An 18,376-nucleotide genomic window follows, 5' to 3' on the forward strand; every position below is an offset into this window, starting at 1 on the left:
GATATGTAGAGGCTAGAGATAAGGCCAGTGTCCTGTGATCTCGGCAATAACCCCCTCCCATCTATGATTAACGGGGTTATCCAGAAATTAATAATGATGACCTATCCTCAGGATAAGTCATCATTAATACATCGGCATCACACCTGCCAAACAGCTGCTTTCCAAGCAGAGTGCTGGACATTTATAGCTGCTGTGCTTAGTATAGCAGCCCATCCCCACTGACTTGAATGGGGCTGAGCTGCAACTAACCCATGTGAATGAAGTACAGTGGCTTAGGGCTCACAACAAGCCATTTAGTCAGACACGCCTAGCTGGGTTAGGTTGTTCCCGTTGTTTCTCTCCCTAGGGTTCTTCGGATACCTCTTGGCCGTAGCCGCCATGACCACAAGTTGGTAAGGCTGATTAGTCAGCCTGCATTTGTGGGAGGGGCGGAGGCTCTTCATATACGAGCCACACCCTCACTTCCAGGCGTGTGTTTTCAGCCTAGAAAGAGTCTGCGGCTTTCATGGAACGCCGACCTCTTCTGAAAGTTGATCGCAAACAAAAAGCTTTCCTGCAAACAAGTGTCAATCAAACTTAGATGGGACTGCGATTTTTATTTTTCCATAGATGGAGTGTGAGGGCTTATTTTTGTGGGACAGTTTGTTTTCCCTGGTATTGAGGTACTGTACCTACAACTGTGATCACTTTTTCTTGCATTTTTGGAGATAGAATTAACCAAAAAAGCAGCAACTTTTGCTTTTTTTTATTTATATTTTTTATGATGTGTACAGGACAAAGATATGAAGATATGATCATTTTGCATCCTTTCTATACTGAGCATTAAGTGCTACCTACTTGCTGCAAAGTACTAGTATGGCACAGATTGGAAAGGGGTTAAAACCTTTTTTTTTACATTATGCTTCACTACTGCTGCTATACAGTACATACAGTGGATATAAAAAGTCTACACACCCCTGTTAAAATGTCAGGTTTCTGTGCTGTAAAAAAAATGAGACAAAGATAAATCATTTCAGGACTTTTTCCACCTTTTAATGTGACCTACAAACTGTACAACTCAATTGAAAAACAAACTGAAATCTTTTAGGTGGAGGGAAGAAAAATTTAAGAAATATGGTTGCATAAGTGTACACACCCTTAAACTAATACTTTGTTGAAGCACCTTTTGATTTTATTACAGCACTCAGTCTTTTTGGGTATGAGTCTATCAGCATGGCACATTTTGACTTGGCAAGATTTGCCCACTCTTCTTTGCAAAAACACTACAAATCTGTCAGATTGCGAGGGCATCTCCTGTGCACAGCCCTCTTCAGATCACCCCACAGATCAGATTCAGGTCTGGGCTCTGGCTGGGCCATTCCAAAATTTTAATCTTCTTATGGTGAAGCCATTCCTTTGTTGATTTGGATGTATGCTTTGGGTCGTTGTCATGCTGAAAGATGAAGTTCCTCTTCATGTTCAGCTTTCTAGCAGAAGCCTGAAGGTTTTGTGCCAATATTGACTGGTATTTGGAACGGTTCATAATTCCCTCTAGCTTAACTAAGGCCCCAGTTCCAGCTGAAGAAAAACAGCCCCAAAGCATGATGCTGCCACCACCATGCTTCACTGTGGGTTTGGTGTTCTTTTGGTGATGTGCAGTGTTGTTTTTGCGCCAAACATATCTTTTGGAATTATGGCCAAAAAGTTCAACCTTGGTTTCATCAGACCATAACACCTTTTTCCACATGCTTTTAGGAGACTTCAGATGTGTTTTTGCAAAATGTAGCGTGGCTTGGATGTTTTCTTCGTAAGAAAAGGCTTTCGTCTTGCCACTCTACCCCATAGCCCAGACATATGAAGAATACGGGAGATTGTTGTCACATGTACCACATAGCCAGTACTTTCCAGATATTCCTGCAGCTCCTTTAATGTTGCTGTAGGCCTCCTTGTAGCCTCCCAGACCAGTTTTCTTCTCGTCTTTTCATCAATTTTGGAGGGACGTCCAGTTCTTGGTAATGTCACTGTTGTGCCATATTTTCTCCACTTGATGATAACTGTCTTCACTGTGTTCCATGGTATATCTAATGCATTGGACATTCTTTCTCGCCCAATTCCTTGGGGGACACAGGAAACCATGGGTATAGCTCAACTCCCTAGGAGGCGTGACACTAAGTGAAAACTGTTAAGCCCCTCCTCCAGCAGCTATACCCTCAGCCTGGAGAGAGAGACTACCAGTTTTTGCTTCGTGTCCAAGGAGGCAAGACACTCCCTTTGCAGCGCTGTTTTTTCTCCTTCATTTTTTTCTTATTTTTTATTTTATTTTTCATTTTTTACTATTCACAGGGACAACAGAGACGCCTGGACCTCTCTGTTTCTCCCGGGGTCTGCTGCCTCCCCCACAGAAGACAAGGACTAGGGCAGCCCAGCTCCCCTGCATCCCGCCAGCGTAAGGGTCGCCCGCACGTCAAGCCCCTCTCCAGCTTCCTGCCACTGCGGTGCCAGTAGCTGAAGGGGCGACCCTGCTGGAATGTACAGAGGGTGAAGACTTTGGGATGGCGAGACTAGCTTCCCGCTCCTCTATTATCCCGCCTTCTGCTCATCTCAAGAGACCAGCAACCGCTGCTGCCGCTTCTCCCCTGATGAGATATCGTGTCGAAGCTGCTCCTTCTGCTGTTTCTTCTGCTGACTGCCCTGAGGTCTTCGGTCTGGTAGGACTGCTAACCCCTCCCTAGTGCCAGCAGCCGCTAGCCTGGACGGCCATCCCTATTCTGCCAACATGTCCAACCCCTCGGGCCTCTAGGCCCTGATATCACGCCTGCACCGCCTGTGAAGTACCCTTTCCACGGGGGCAATCAGACCCGCATTGCTCTGCATGCCAGGCCCCAAAACAGGGTCCGCCACTTGCTGTGCCGCCCCCTGTTCTCTTGGATCCACCTGACTGGGCAAGATCCCTGTCCCAGGCCGTGGAAAGCCTCACTCATGTCGTGGGCCGCCTTGTAAACACACAGCCTGCCACGCAGCCTGCTACACCCCCTGTCGTACTCTCTGGGTCCGCTACTTCTGCAGACCCGTCTGGGTCCCTAGCTCCCAGTGACACCTCCAGGGCCCAGCACCTCCAGAAGCGGTCCAGGGCGGAGTGCACGTCTTCCTCGGATGCATCCCTGTCACCTCCAAGGGTACGGTGTCAGTCGGGCCCCTCCTCCTCACAGGACATGCCCTTAGAGGGAGAATTAGTGGATTCGGATTGGGACATGGACTCGGCATTACCGTCCAAGCTAGCCTTTGCTGTGGGCCATCTCATTACCAATATTCGTGACACCTTTAAAATTCACGACGACCCTCCCAGCACTGACAAGGCCGGTGTGTCTTTTTTCCGCCTCAAGCAGGCGTCCACGGTATTCCCCCTCCATGCCGACTTCTCGTCAGTGGTCTCTAAGGCTTGGTCTCGCCCTGATCCCTGCTTTATCCCCCCCCCTAAGAAGTTGGATATCTGTTATCCCTTCCCGGCAGATTGCATCTCCACTTGGGCGTCTCCGCCTAAAGTCGACCCTCCAGTGGCCCGCTTGTCTAAAAGCACGGCCATTCCTGTGGCGGACAGCTCCTCTCTTCAGTCCACTGAAGACCGGCGCATGGAATCCCTTACAAAGGCCATATTTGCCGCCTCCGGTTCAGCCCTCAGGCCGGTCTTTGCTTCCACCTGGGCCGAGAAAGCGGTCTCGGAATGGGCTTCCCAGCTGGATCAGGAACTTGATTCGGACGTCTCCATTCAGGACCTCCGTTCTTTAGCCCAGCTCGATGTTCAGGCAGGGAAATTCATTTGTGAGGCCTCCCTTGATGCGGGTGCCCTCATGGCCCGTTCCTCTGCTCTGGCTGTCTCAGCCAGGAGAGAACTTTGGCTAAAGGTTTGGACGGCGGATGCCGCTTCAAAATGGTCTCTTGCTGGCCTTCCCTTCGCGGGCTCCCGCTTATTCGGGACCCGCCTGGATGAGATCATTTCTGAAGCCACGGGGGGGAAGAGCACCCATCTTCCCCAGCCTAGGACCAAGAGCACCACTCGAGGCCGTCCTGGTTTCTCTCGTTTTAGGTCCTCCCGCAGGTCCTCCGGCCCTCGACCCGCGACCGGTCCGTCATCTAATTTCTCCCAGGATAGGCGTAAAAAGCCTTATTTTCGGACTCAACCCTCCTGGCGTAAGTCCCAACCTGCTTGCCCTTCCACGGCCAAGCAGACCCCCGCCTGAAGGTGCGCCCCCACCCACCTGGGTGGGGGGCCGCCGCCTCCTGTTCAGGGACATCTGGCAGGCACACGTCTCCGACGCCTGGGCACTTGAGGTTGTGTCTTCCGGATACAAAATCGAGTTTGCGTCCCTCCCTCCGGTACGCTTCTTTCGCTTCCTTGTCCCGAGGGACCCCCAGTGTGCGGCCGCCTTCTCCGAAGCCATTCACACCCTTCTGGTCAAGGGAGTGATTACTCCCGTTCCTCCAAGGGACAGATTCAAGGGGTTCTACTCAAACCTTTTTGTGGTCCCCAAAAAAGAAGGCTCGGTAAGACCGATATTGGACCTCAAACGGTTAAACCGGTTTCTCCGTCTTCGTCAGTTCAGGATGGAGTCCCTCAGATCCGTGGTGGCTTCTCTGGAAAAAGGGGAGTTTCTGTCGTCTATCGACATCCAGGATGCTTACCTCCACGTCCTGATCGCTCAGTGTCACCAGCGTTTCCTTCGCTTTGCGGTGGGAAACGACCACTATCAATTTGTCGCCCTCCCCTTCGGCCTGGCGACGGCTCCTCGGGTGTTCACCAAGATCCTTGCCCCTGTCCTGGCCTTGCTCCGCTCCAGGGGTGTTTTTCTACTTCCCTACTTGGACAATCTGCTCATCAAGGCGCCCTCCTTTTCCCAGACGTCCACCAGCGTGGACCTCACGCTACAAACCCTGGAGCTGTTCGGTTGGATTATCAACCTTTCCAAGTCTTCGCTTACCCCTTCCAGACAACTCGTCTTCCTGGGGATGCTACTGGATACAGAAGCGGCGGAGGTTCGGCTACCACCGGAAAAGCGTCTGCTCCTTCACCGTTCGGTTCGGACCCTTCTTCTCCACTGCCGTCCGTCCTTCCGGTCCAGCATGCGGGTATTGGGACAGATGGTGTCCTGCTTCGAAGCGATTCCTTTCGCGCAATATCACTCCCGCATCTTCCAGAAGGCAATCCTGTCTGCCTGGGACAAGGCCCTTCCCCCTACCTCCCCATGCTCGGACCTCCCTCCTCTTGTGGTTACGGACTCCCCTCCAGGGAAAATCCTTTCTGCCGATGACCTGGTTGGTGGTCACCACCGATGCCAGTCTGCAGGGTTGGGGGGTGGTGTTTCCTCCCTAGTCCGTCCAGGGCACTTGGTCTCCTTGGAGTCCAAACTGCCGATCAACATTCTGGAACTGAGGGCGATTCTCCTATCGCTTCGGCACTGGACTCCACTGCTTCGGGGCCATCCCGTCCGTGTCCAGTCGGACAACGCCACGGCTGTGGCGTATATAAATCATCAAGGGGGCACTCGCAGTGCAGCGGCTATGCGGGAAGTGTCTCACATCCTCCGCTGGGCGGAAACTCATGTTCCGGCCCTGTCGGCAATTTACATCCCGGGGGTGGACAACTGGGCGGCGGACTTCCTCAGCCGGACGACGATCGACCCGGGCGAGTGGTCTCTGCATCCCGACGTGTTCGAGTCCATTTGCCTCCGTTGGGGTCGTCCGGATGTGGATCTCATGGCCTCCAGGTTCAACCACAAGCTCCCCACCTTCCTGTCCAGGTCCAAGGACCCGAGGGCGTACGGCGCCGACGCTCTCGTTCTTCTGTGGACTGAATTTTCCCTCCTGTATGTGTTTCCGCCCCTCCCTCTTCTGCCATGGGTTCTCCGGAAAATCGCGACAGAGGGCATGCCTACGATCCTGATAGCCCCGGATTGGCCTTACCGGCCTTGGTACGCCGACCTAATGCTGCTCCTGGGAGACGCGCCTTGGCCGCTGCCTCTAAGAGAAGACCTCCTCTCTCAAGGGCCGATCTTCCACCAGCATTTAGGGTCGCTACGTTTAACGGCATGGCTATTGAGACCGCAGTTTTAACGCAACAGGGTTTTTCGGGGGATGTGGTTCGTACCATGATCCGCGCACGGAAGCCGGCCTCGTCCAGGATTTACTACCGGATTTGGCGGTCTTACCTGGGTTTTTGCCAAAATCTGGATGTTCATCCTGTTCGTTTTTCCCTTCCCACTGTCTTGTCCTTCTTACAGTCTGGTCTGGACCTGGGTCTGGGTCTCAGCTCGTTAAAGGGTCAGGTCTCGGCGCTTTCCATCCTCTTCCAGCGTCCTTTGGCCCCTCTCGGACCTGTCAAAACCTTTATCCAGGGAGTCGCTCACTCTGTTTCCCCGTATCGCTCTCCCATTCCACCCTGGGACCTTAATGTTGTGCTCTCGGCGCTCTAGTCCTCCCCCTTCGAGCCGTTGCGGAGGGTCTTTCTTCGCTTTTTGTCCTGCAAGGTCATTTTCCTTGTAGCCATCACGTCCCTACGACGGGTGTCTGAATTGGCGGCACTTTCTTGCACAGAGCCCCTTTTGGTCTTCCACCAGGATAAGGCGGTTCTCCGTCCGGTTTTCACCTCAATGAGGACATCGTCCTCCCTTCCCTTTGTCCGTCTCCTTCTCATCCTCGAGAACGGGAGCTTCACCGCCTGGATGTTGTTAGGGTCCTGAAGATTTACCTGGAAGTCACCGGACCCTTTCGGCGCACGGACTCTCTCTTTGTGGTTCCGGAAGATCCGCGCAAGGGGTTGGCGGCGTCCAGGGTGTCTATTGCCTGCTTCATCAAGATGGCTATTGCCGAGGCTTACCACGCCAAGGGCAGGGAAACGCCTTTTGGTGTTACCGTTCATTCTACCAGAGCGGTCGGTGCCTCTTGGGCTCAGAGGCATCGGGCTTCGGCTAAACAACTGTGTAAGGCGGCCACCTGGTCTTCCTTGCACACCTTCACCAAGTTCTACAGGGTGAACATCTATGCAGTGGAGTGGAGGAGCAGCACAACAGCACAATCCTCAAAAAAGGAAGCAGGCCTTAAACAAGTTGGACTCCAAACCTTGTCTCTATAGTGCAATCTAAAAAAATTAGGCCTCTTTCACACGGGCGTTGCGGGAAAAGGTGCAGGTGCGTTGCGGGAACATGCACGATTTTTCTGCGCGAGTGCAAAACATTGTAATGCGTTTTGCACTCCCGTGAGAAAAATCGCATGTTTGGTACCCAAACCCGAACTTCTGCTTGGGATCGGTGTTCTGTAGATTGTATTATTTTCCCTTATAACATGGTTATAAGGGAAAATAATAGCATTCTTAATACAGAATGCATAGTAAAATAGGGCTGGAGGGGTTAAAAAAATAAATAAAAATAATTTAACTCACCTTAATCCACTTGCTCGCCCAGCCCGGCATCTCTTCTGTCTTCTTTTTTGCTGTGTGCAGGAAAAGGACCTGTGTTGACGTCACTCCGGTCATCACATGGTCCAATCACATGATCCATCACCATGGTAAAAGATCATGTGACGGACCATGTGATGACCGGAGTGACGTCACCACAGGTCCTTTTCCTGCACACAGCAAAAAAGAAGACAGCAAAAAAGAAGACAGAAGAGAAGCCGGGCTGCGCGAGCAAGTGGATTAAGATGAGTTTAAAAAAAAAATCTTTTTTTTTTAACCCCTCCAGCCCTATTTTACTATGCATTCTGTATTCAGAATGCTATTATTTTCCCTTATAAGGGAAAATAATAATGATCGGGTCCCCATCCCGATCGTCTCCTAGGAACCGTGCGTGAAAATCGCACCACATCCGCACTTGCTTGCGGATGCTTGCGATTTTCACGCAACCCCATTCATTTCTATGGGGCCTGCGTTACGTGAAAAACGCACAAAGAGGAGCATGCTGCGATTTTCACGCAACGCACAAGTGATGCGTGAAAATCACCGCTCGTGTGCACAGCCCCATAGAAATGAATGGGTCAGGATTCAGTGCGGGTGCAATGCGTTCAACTCACGCATCGCATCCGCGCGGAATACTCGCCCGTGTGAAAGGGGCCTAATTAAAAAATGTATTTACCCAATCCACATGCAACGTTTCATTCCCTTCATGAAACCAATGGAGATGGACCAAAATAATGCAGATTTTTTTTCTGGATGGACCGATGCTCCCTGAAAAAAAAATAAAACCATCAATTTGGATTTATGTTTGGAAGTAATGCTTGTATTTTAAATATAGAACAGATTTTAGACAAAATACAATATTTTTAAAAAATATATATTTATGCGATTGCTTTTAAGGTGATTGTAATCAGAAAAATATCTAGTCAAGGAGTGGAAATTGCAGAAAATAATAAAAATCCCTTTACTCACCTGTTAAAGGGAACCTGTCACCGGAATTTTGTGTATAGAGCTGAGGACATGGGTTACTAGATGGCCGCTAGCACAGCCGCAATACCCAGTCCCCATGTGCTTTTTATTGTGTAAAAAAAACGATTTGATACATATGCAAATTAACCTGAGATGAGTCCTGTACGTGAGATGAGTCAGGGACAGGACTCATCTCAGGTTAATTTGCATATGTATCAAATCGGGTTTTTTACACAATAAAAGCACACAGAGCTATGGGGACTGGGTATTGCGGATGATGTGCTAGCGGCCATCTAGCAACCCATGTCCGCAGCTCTATACACAAAATCTCTGTGACAGGTTCCCTTTAAATCACCTGCCACTCCAGTGCTTCCTGCAGTGATGACGTGCCCATCTACACGCAAGACTTTTACAGCCAATGACTTGCCTTAGGGGTCTTGAGGTATACTTCTGAGGATGGTGGTTGGCTGCAGCGGTCACTGTAGCACTTCATCTCATTATCGGTGAGAGATGATCTAATCTTCCTTTATTCTATTATATACTCTACTCTACAGCTGAAGAAAGCATTGGACTGCGTCACTGCAAAATCAACGGAGCTCTCACAAACAAACAGAGAATTGAGAAACAGGGAATCGATGTTTCATAAAGAGACTTTACACCAAAATGACCTTATTCGCAGCCTGAAAACACAGCTTCAGTCCTGCATAGAAAAAAAAGGGACCAGAAAGCAAAATGAAAGCATACAAGTGAGTTAATGTTTATGGAGTATGTCTATGAAATAGCATGCAAAACTGTAAATGCAGCCAGCAGAATAGTGCAGGAATGACCAGGAATGGAGACCATTCCAGGAATGGAGACTACTCCATCCTCCTGTCTTACGTGGCTCTCACACTCTGTTATGGTTTATTTACAGACTCCTCTGGTCTACTATGCTTTCTACAAGGCACACCCAGCATTGCAGATATCACACCCTGACCTGAACTCAGTTTTCCACCACATTTTAATAGCTCATAAAGTGTTTTCATTTCCTTAAAGGGGTTGTCCTATTTTTTTTTTGTTCTTTCTATGTTTCTAACTAAGCAAATGTAACAGCTTTCCAATTAACTCACTTTATCTCCAGTGGCTGGTTTCTCAGATTTCTCAGAGGGTCACATGACCTGTGATGTCAGCTTCTCTCCCTGCTCTGATAATGTTCATGCACAAGCCTGAGAGATCTGTACACTAGATGTCACTGTGCTGGCCACGCCCCCCTGCACTGCCGGCTGCTGCTTATTGCTCCCGCCCAGGATTCTTAACCCCTTCAGCTGCACAGACTCAGGGCTGAAGTGTTTACTGTGTAGCTGCAGCCAGTGAGGAGACAAATGCTGGGCACAGGAGCTAAAAGAGAAGTTATGCAGAGCATTGCAGGTAGGGGGAAGATACTGTGTGTATTAGCAGTGTCATTATACAGCTGGGACTTATAGTTCTACACATACAACATGCTGCTGAGTCTACCAGCAAGCAGACATGTCACTCAGGGCAGTACTTGTATTCACTCCCTTAGCAGTGCAGGGGGAGGGGCAGAGATGATTTTTATTGCAGGTAAACAAAGGGCCAGAAGAGAACCAGGGAAATTAGGAAATAAATATTTTTTTTGCCTAAAACTTGCTTAGCTTAGTTATATATCGCTGACCATCAGATTTACAGTGCTATATCTTTATTTTCCAGAACTTGGACAACCCCTTTAATTGGTTGTCTAGAAAACCAACTTTCAAGTGTCCTATTAGAGAATTCAAAGTTACAAAACAGTGCCTTGTGCTCGGGACTGTTATCAGTTAGCCTGGGCAAAGACAAAGAGTGGCTCTTACTTGTCAGGACTCTATGGTCAGCCAATAGAATTCATTATGCAAGATGTAATGCTTAAAGGGTTGTGCACCCTGTTTATATTGATGATCTATCCTCAGGATTGGTCATCAATATCTGATCGACGGGAGTCCGACACCCGGGACCCCTGCCGATCAGCTCTTTGAACCAGGAGGCAGAGCTCCATGCAAGTTCTACTTCCTCTTCATTACGTTGCCCATCGTTTCAGCAGTGCAGTGTAATTACAAGTCCTCACTCTATTCACTTGAATGGTGCGAGTACTTGTAAGCAGTGATGGCCAGTTTGCAGTGTTCGCCCGCGAACACATGCGATCTGCCATCTTAACTGACAAGTCTGGCAAGGCACAGGTAAGTCCTTACCTGTGCCTGTGCGCGAGCCGGTCTGAAATGAAATGCAGTCTCCAAGCAGCAAGCAGTTCCGAGAACGGCCTGCTCCCGGAGACCGCATTTTATTTCAGACCGGCTCGCGCACAGGTAAGGACTTACCTGTGCCTCGCCGGACTTGTCAGTTAAGATGGCAGATCGTTTGTGTTCACGGGCGAACACTGCGAACCGGCCATCTCTACTTGTAAGTACACTTTGCCACCGCTACATTGTAGACAAAGGGCAGTGTAATGAAGATGAAGCAGTTCTTGCAAGGAGCGCTGCCTCTTCTTCAAACGGCAGATCGGCCGGGGAGCCAGCTGACGGACCCCCGCAGATCACATATTGGTCATCAATAGAAACTGCCTGCACAACCCCTTTAATTTCTCCTGTGGTGACTCTGTAGGGGATTTTCTGCCAGGTTTCCACAGCTATTAGAGCTCATCACTTGTAGTCCCAGGCCCCAGCGTGGCTTATTATTTTCCTTATTTTCCATTGACCCTTCTAACTTGGAAAAAGTTGTCCAGCGAGGACAACCATTTGAAAAGTACAAGGTGGGCCATTTATATGGATACACCTTAATAAAATGGGAATGGTTGGTGATATTAACTTCCTGTTTGTGGCACATTAGTATATGTGAGTGGGGAAACTTTTCAAGATGGGTGGTGACCATGGCGGCCATTTTGAAGTTGGCCATTTTGAATCCAACTTTAGTTTTTTCAATAGGAAGAGGGTCATGTGACACATCAAACTTATTGGGAATTTCACACGAAAAACAATGGTGTGCTTGGTTTTAACGTAACTTTATTCTTTCATGAGTTATTTACAAGTTTCTCTTTGTTTACAGCCATTGACATGTCGCCGAGGTTAACACGTTAGGAGCGGAGAGAAATTGTGTTGATGTCTGGTGAACGCAGTAACCGGGTCATTGCAGCAGATTTCAATGCAAGACAACCTACGGGACCACCCATCTCCCATGCTACAGTTAGCAAACTGCTTGCTAAGTTTCGTGAAACTGGTTCAGTGTTGGATTTGCCAAAATGTGGACGCATGAAATCTGTCTCTAATGAAGAAACATCAGTGGCTGTCCTAGCTTCATACAAAAAGAGCCCACAGCGTAGCACTCGCCGCATGTCACTGGAGAGTGGCATTAGTCGAACATCCCTTCGGCGGATATTAGCTACTCACAAATGGCACCCTTACAAACTCCAGCTACTGCAGCATCTCAACGAGGATGACCCAGATCGGCGCACTGAATTTGCAGAATGGGCAAAACAAAAATTGGAACAGGACCCTCAGTTTACGCAGAAGATTTTGTTCAGTAATGAGGCAAACTTTTATGTGAATGGTGAAGTTAACAAACAAAACCACCGCTATTGGTCTGACACTAACCCACATTGGATAGATCCCTCCAAGACTGTTGGAACAAAAAAATTGATGGTATGGTGTGGTATATGGGGTGCAAAGATAGTGGGGCCATTCTTCATCAATGGAAACCTCAAGGCCACTGGATATGCAAAATTGCTACACGATGATGTGTTTCCCTCTTTATGCACTGAAGCTGGCACGTTCCCTGAGTTTTTCCAGCAAGATGGAAACCACATTATGGGTGTCACCACCACATTATGGGTGTCAGGTCCGAGCATTCCTAGATGAACAGTTTCCTGGAAAGTGGATTGGTCGTCGTGGGCCAGTTGAATGGCCCCCAAGGTCTCCCGATCTGACCCCCTTAGACTTTTATCTTTGGGGTCATCTGAAGGCAATTGTCTATGCTGTGAAGATACCAGATGTGCAGCACCTGAAACTACGGATACTGGAAGCCTGTGCTAGCATTTCTCCTGCGGTGTTGCTATCAGTGTGTGAAGAGTGGGAGAAGAGGGTTGCATTGACAATCCAACACAATGGGCAGCACATTGAACTAGAGTTGTTGCGATACCAAATTTTTGATTCGGTTTCGATACCATGAAAAAGTATTGCGATACTCGATACCATTCGATACCACGCGAAAAAAATAAACAAAAAAAGCCACGTGCATTCCTCATTTTTAAAAATGGCGAATCGCGCAGTTTTTATTTTATTTTTTCTGTTCCGGCATTCACCACCTAGATTTTTTTTTTATATTTTAATAGTTTGGACTTTTCTGACGTGGCGATGTAATATGTTTATTTATATATTTTATATGTGAAATTGGGAAAAGGGGGGTGATTTATACTTCATATTTTAGTGGGTTTTTTTTTTCACTTTTTATTTAATAACTATTTCCCCCCTTAGGGGCTAGAACCTGGGATCTTTCATCCCTTTTCCTATTCACCCTGATAGATCTCTATCAGGGTGAATAGGACTCCACACTGTCCCTGCTGCTCTGTGCTTTGTGCACACAGCATCAGGGATGTTACCATGGCAACCAGGGCTTCCTGGCTGCCATGGTAACCGATCGGAGCCCCAGGCTTACACAGCTGGGGCTCCGATCAGAAGCTGCCACTGCACCACCAATGAGGGGGAGTGGAGAGGTCCCTGTGGCCACTGCCACCAATGATTTTAATACTGGAGGGTTGAGAGGGGCCGGCGCACTGTGCCACCAATGATTTTAATGGGATGGGGGGATTGAGGGGGGGGGGCACACTGCACCACCAATGATTTTACCCCTTTATACAGGAGGCGGGTACTAGCAGATCAGCGGCAGTTAACTGCCGCTGATCGCAGCTCCCTGTCAGGGGCAGGGTGCCGGCAATGCGATTCTGCTGCCGGCACCCGCCTCCTGTATGTGTTAAAGACTGACTACTGTATGAGTCCAGACTTTCACTATTAGGCCACACAGAGCGGCGCCCAGCGATGTCTCAGCACTCACCATTTAGTCCTGGGCGCCGCTCCGTTCGCCCGCAGTGCCCCATTACTGTCTCCTCTCCTGCTCCACATGCTGCTGATTACTATCGGAGCGATGGGAGGAGACATCAGCTTCACTAGTGGGCGTTCCTTCTCCCTGGCTGTAGCGCTGTCCAATCGCAGCGCAGGGAAAAGGAACGCCCACTAGTGAAGCTGATGTCTCCTCCCATCGCTCCGATAGTAATCCTATCATTGGGGGCGCAGTGCGCCCGCCCCTCCTCCGCCCCTCTCTTCTCATTGCCGCCCCTCCTCCACCCCCTCTCTTCTCATTGCCGCCCCTCCTCCGCCCCTCTCTTCTCATTGGTGGCAGCGGCAGCAGCACAGGGGGAGGGAGGACAGCTTCCTTCTCCCCGTGCTGCTGAGAGAGAACATGAGCGCGCCGATAGCAGCGCGCTCATGTTCAGAGATACTAGACTGCGCAGAAGCGCAGCCCAGTATCGAAAAAACGGAAATCCCGGTATCGTATCGATACCGGGACAAAAGTATCGATTGGGTATCGAAATTTCAATACCCGCAACAACCCTACATTGAACACATTTTATAAGTGGTCAGAAACTTGTAAATAACTCATGAAAGAATAAAGTTACGTTAAAACCAAGCACACCATTGTTTTTCTTGTGAAATTCCCAATAAGTTTGTTGTGTCACATGACCCTCTTCCTATTGAAAAAACAAAAGTTGGATTCAAAATGGCCAACTTCAAAATGGCCGCCATGGTCACCACCCATCTTGAAAAGTTTCCCCCCTCACATATACTAATATGCCACAAACAGGAAGTTAATATCACCAACCATTCCCATTTTATTAAGGTGTATCCATATAAATGGCCCACCCTGTACAATGGAGCAGATTTACTAATACTGCCATACCGCCAAGTACAGCAAGCATGCACCATATTCCTCAACATGCGTTACTTCATCTTCAGCAATATGGTGCAACTGTTGAGTTAAGTGGTAACGAAAGTAACCACACTTTTTAGAGATGGTGGAAGAAATTAATTTTTCGTCTGTCACAGAAGGTTTGGATGTGTTTGGGGATAAATATGTCATAACTGTGTTGCTAAATATGCCCTGATATATTACTGTTTTTAGTGCCAAGTCACACTTTGTTGTAGCCTGCATGTTGTCCAGGATTACACAAAAAAAATATTTTATTTTTTTCACGAAACAGTACCACATCTTGTCTGGTGTTTATAGCTTATCCCCATAAAAGAGAATCAGCTATGAAGACACTCAACAAGTGCTAGTGGTCGATCACACTGATCTCATATGGAAAGTGTAACCTAGTAATGTTAGCCTTGGGAAAAGTCCTTCCTGACACATGACGTAATAGTACGTCATGGCGGCAAGTGACTTCCTGCATTTTGACGTACTATTACGTCATGGTGATCGGGCAGGCACCTGAGCGGGGGGCATGGGGGGGCTGATCTGAGGCATGGGGGTCTGATCTGAGGTCTTACTGGGGTCTTATTAACATTGGGGGTCTGATCTGAGGTCTGATTGAGGGTCTTAGTAACATTGTGGGTCTGATTGGGGCTGTCAGATGAGGTCTGATTAACATTGGGTATCTGATTGCAGGCCTGATCTAATGAAATATATTTTTTTCTTTTTGTCCGTCTCTAAAACCTAGGTGCGTCTTATAAAGCGAAAAATACAGTAATAAAAAATAAAATAAAAATGCTTTATTATGTAAAACTGAAACAAAGTAGACATATTTGATATCATTGCGTCCGTAACAACCTGCTCTATAAAAATAACACATGATCTAACCTGTCAGATGAACATTGTAAAAAATAAAAACGGTGCCAAAACAGCCATTTTTTGGTTACTTTTCCTCACAAAAAACGTAATATAGAGCGACAAAAAATCATATGTACCCCAAAATAGTACTAATGAAACGGTCACCTTATACTGTAGCTTCCAAAATGGGGCCACTTTTGGGAGTTTCTACTATAGGGGTGCATCAGGGGGGCTTTAAATGGGACATCCTGTCTAAAAACCAGTCCAGCAAAATCTGCGTTGCAAAAACCATATGGCCCTCCTTTTCTTCTGCGCCCTGCCGTGTGCCCTTACATCAGTTTATGACCACATATGGGTTGTTTCTGTAAACTGCAGAATCGGGGTAATAAATATTGAGTTTTGTTTGGCTGTTAACCCTCGATGTGTTAAAGAAAAAAATGGATTAAAATGGGAAAATTTGCCAAAAAAGTGAAATTTACCTCCATTTTCCTTTATTTGTAAAGTTTGTAAATCAGTTTTGAGTAACTTGAGGGGTGTAGTTTCTACAATAGGGTCATTTATGGGGGGTTACTACTGTAACCCCCACAAAGTGACTTCAGAACTGAACTGGGCCTTTAAAAAGTAGGTTTTTAAAATTTTCTTAAGCAATTTAAGAATTGCTTCTAAAATTCTAAGGTTCCTTTCACACGAGCGAGTATTCCGTGCGGGTACAATGCGTGATGCGAACGCATTGCGCCCGCACGGAATCTGGACCCTTTCATTTCAATGGGTCTGTGTACATGAGCGTTGGTTTTCACGCATTACTTGTGCGTTGCGTGAAAATCGCAGCATGTTCTATATTCAGCAATTTTCATTCAACGCTGGCCCCATAGAAGTGAATGGAGCTGCGTGAAAATCGCATTGCATCTGCAAGCAAGTGTGGATGCGATGCGTTTTTCAAGGATGGTTGCTAAGAGATGTTGTTTGTATGCATTTAGTTTTTTATCACGCGTGTGCAAAACGCATTATTAAATCGCATTGCACCCGCGCAATAAAAACTGAAAACCTGAACGCGATCGCAAACAAAACTGAATAGACTGGCTTGCGAAATCGCCCAGTTTCCACTGAACGCATCCAGACCTAATCCGGACACGCTCGTCTGCAAGGGGGCTAAGCCTTCTAACGTCCTAAAAAAAAAAATGACATTTACAAAATGATGCTAACATAAAGTAGACATATGGGGAATGTTAAGTAATAAATATTTTATGACGTATCCCTTTCTGTTTTAAAAGCAGAGAAATTGAAATTTTGAAAATTGCTAATTGTTTAACATTTTTGGTAAATTTGGGATTTTTTCATAAATAAAGGGGAAATATATTGACTCAAGTTCATGACTGTACAATGTGTCACAAGAAAACAATCTCAGAATGGCTTGGATAAGTAAAAGTGTTCCAAAGTTATTACCACATAGAAACATAGAAACATAGAATGTGTCGGCAGATAAGAACCATTTGGCCCATCTAGTCTGCCCAATATACTGAATACTATGGATAGCCCCCGGCCCTATCTTATATGAAGGATGGCCTTATGCCTATCCCATGCATGCTTAAACCCCTTCACTGTATTTGCAGCTACCACTTCTGCAGGAAGGCTATTCCATGCATCCACTACTCTCTCAGTAAAGTAATACTTCCTTATATTACTTTTAAACCTTTGCCCCTCTAATTTAAAACTGTGTCTCTTGTGGTAGTTTTTCTTCTTTTAAATATGCTCTCTTCCTTTACCGAGTTGATTCCCTTTATGTATTTAAAAGTTTCTATCATATCCCCTCTGTCTCTTCTTTCTTCCAAGCTATACATATTAAGGTCCTTTAACCTTTCCTGGTAAGTTTTATCCTGCAATCCATGTACTAGTTTAGTAGCTCTTCTCTGAACTCTCTCTAGAGTATCTATATCCTTCTGGAGATATGGCCTCCAGTACTGCGCACAATACTCCAAGTGAGGTCTCACCAGTGTTCTGTACAGCGGCATAAGCACGTCACTCTTTCTACTGCTTATACCTCTCCCTATACATCCAAGCATTCTGCTGGCATTTCGTGCTGCTCTATTACATTGTCTTCCCACCTTTAAGTCTTCTGAAATAATTACTCCTAAATCCCTTTCCTCAGATACTGAGGTCAGGACTGTGTCAAATATTCTATATTCTGCCCTTGGGTTTTTACGCCCCAGGTGCATTATCTTGCACTTATCCACATTAAATTTCAGTTTCCAGAGTTCTGACCATTCTTCTAGTTTTCCTAAATCCTTTTCCATTTGGCGTTTCCCTCCAGGAACATCAACCCTGTTACAAATCTTTGTGTCATCAGCAAAAAGACAAACCTTACCAGCGAGGCCTTTTGCAATATCACTTATGAAGATATTAAACAAAATCGGTCCCAGTACAGATCCCTGTGGAACCCCACTGGTAACATTACCTTGTTTTGAATGTTCTCCATTGACTACAACCCTCTGTTGTCTGTCACTCAGCCACTGCCTAATCCACTCAACAATATGGGAGTCCATGCTCAATGACTGCAGTTTATTGATAAGTCTTCTATGTGGGACAGTGTCAAAAGCCTTACTAAAATCTAGATATGCGATGTCTACTGCACCTCCACCGTCTATTATTTTATTCACCCAGTCAAAAAAATCTATAAGATTTGTTTGACATGATCTCCCTGAAGTAAACCCATGTTGTTTTTCATCTTGCAATCCATGGGATTTTAGATGTTCCACAATCCTATCCTTTAATAGGGTTTCCATTAATTTGCCTACTATTGATGTCAGACTCACTGGTCTATAGTTGCTCGATTCCTCCCTACTACCTTTCTTGTGAATGGGCACGACATTTGCCAATTTCCAATCTTCCGGGACGACTCCTGTTACTAATGATTGGTTAAATAAATCTGTTAACGGTTTTGCCAGCTCACCACTAAGCTCTTTTAATAATTTTGGGTGTATCTCATCAGGCCCCTGTGACTTATCTGTCTTCACCTTAGACAGCAAACTTAGAACATCTTCCTCTGTAAAGATACATGCATCAAACGATTTAATAGTCATTCTTTCTAGTGGAGGTCCTTCTCCTTTTTCTTTTGTAAAAACTGAACAGAAGTATTCATTA

The 18,376-nt window shown here is 46.9% G+C and overlaps 1 protein-coding gene across 5 annotated transcripts in view; it reads left to right on the plus strand.

Annotated features, from left to right (window-relative positions):
* The window catches only part of CCDC150 (coiled-coil domain containing 150), a 125,003-nt gene that overhangs the window by 83,787 nt on the left and 22,840 nt on the right, over positions 1 to 18,376 (plus strand). For 4 of the 5 annotated variants that reach the window (XM_040428507.1, XM_040428508.1, XM_040428510.1 and 1 more), the window contains one exon: positions 8,947 to 9,138. The exons of the other annotated variant lie outside the window; for it this stretch is intronic. In XM_040428507.1, coding sequence (XP_040284441.1) covers positions 8,947 to 9,138 — 192 coding nt within the window. The remainder of the gene's footprint in view (positions 1 to 8,946; positions 9,139 to 18,376) is intronic. 5 annotated transcript variants of the gene reach the window in all.

Source organism: Bufo bufo, chromosome 4 (assembly GCF_905171765.1).
Source record: "Bufo bufo chromosome 4, aBufBuf1.1, whole genome shotgun sequence".
Lineage (NCBI taxonomy): Eukaryota > Metazoa > Chordata > Amphibia > Anura > Bufonidae > Bufo > Bufo bufo.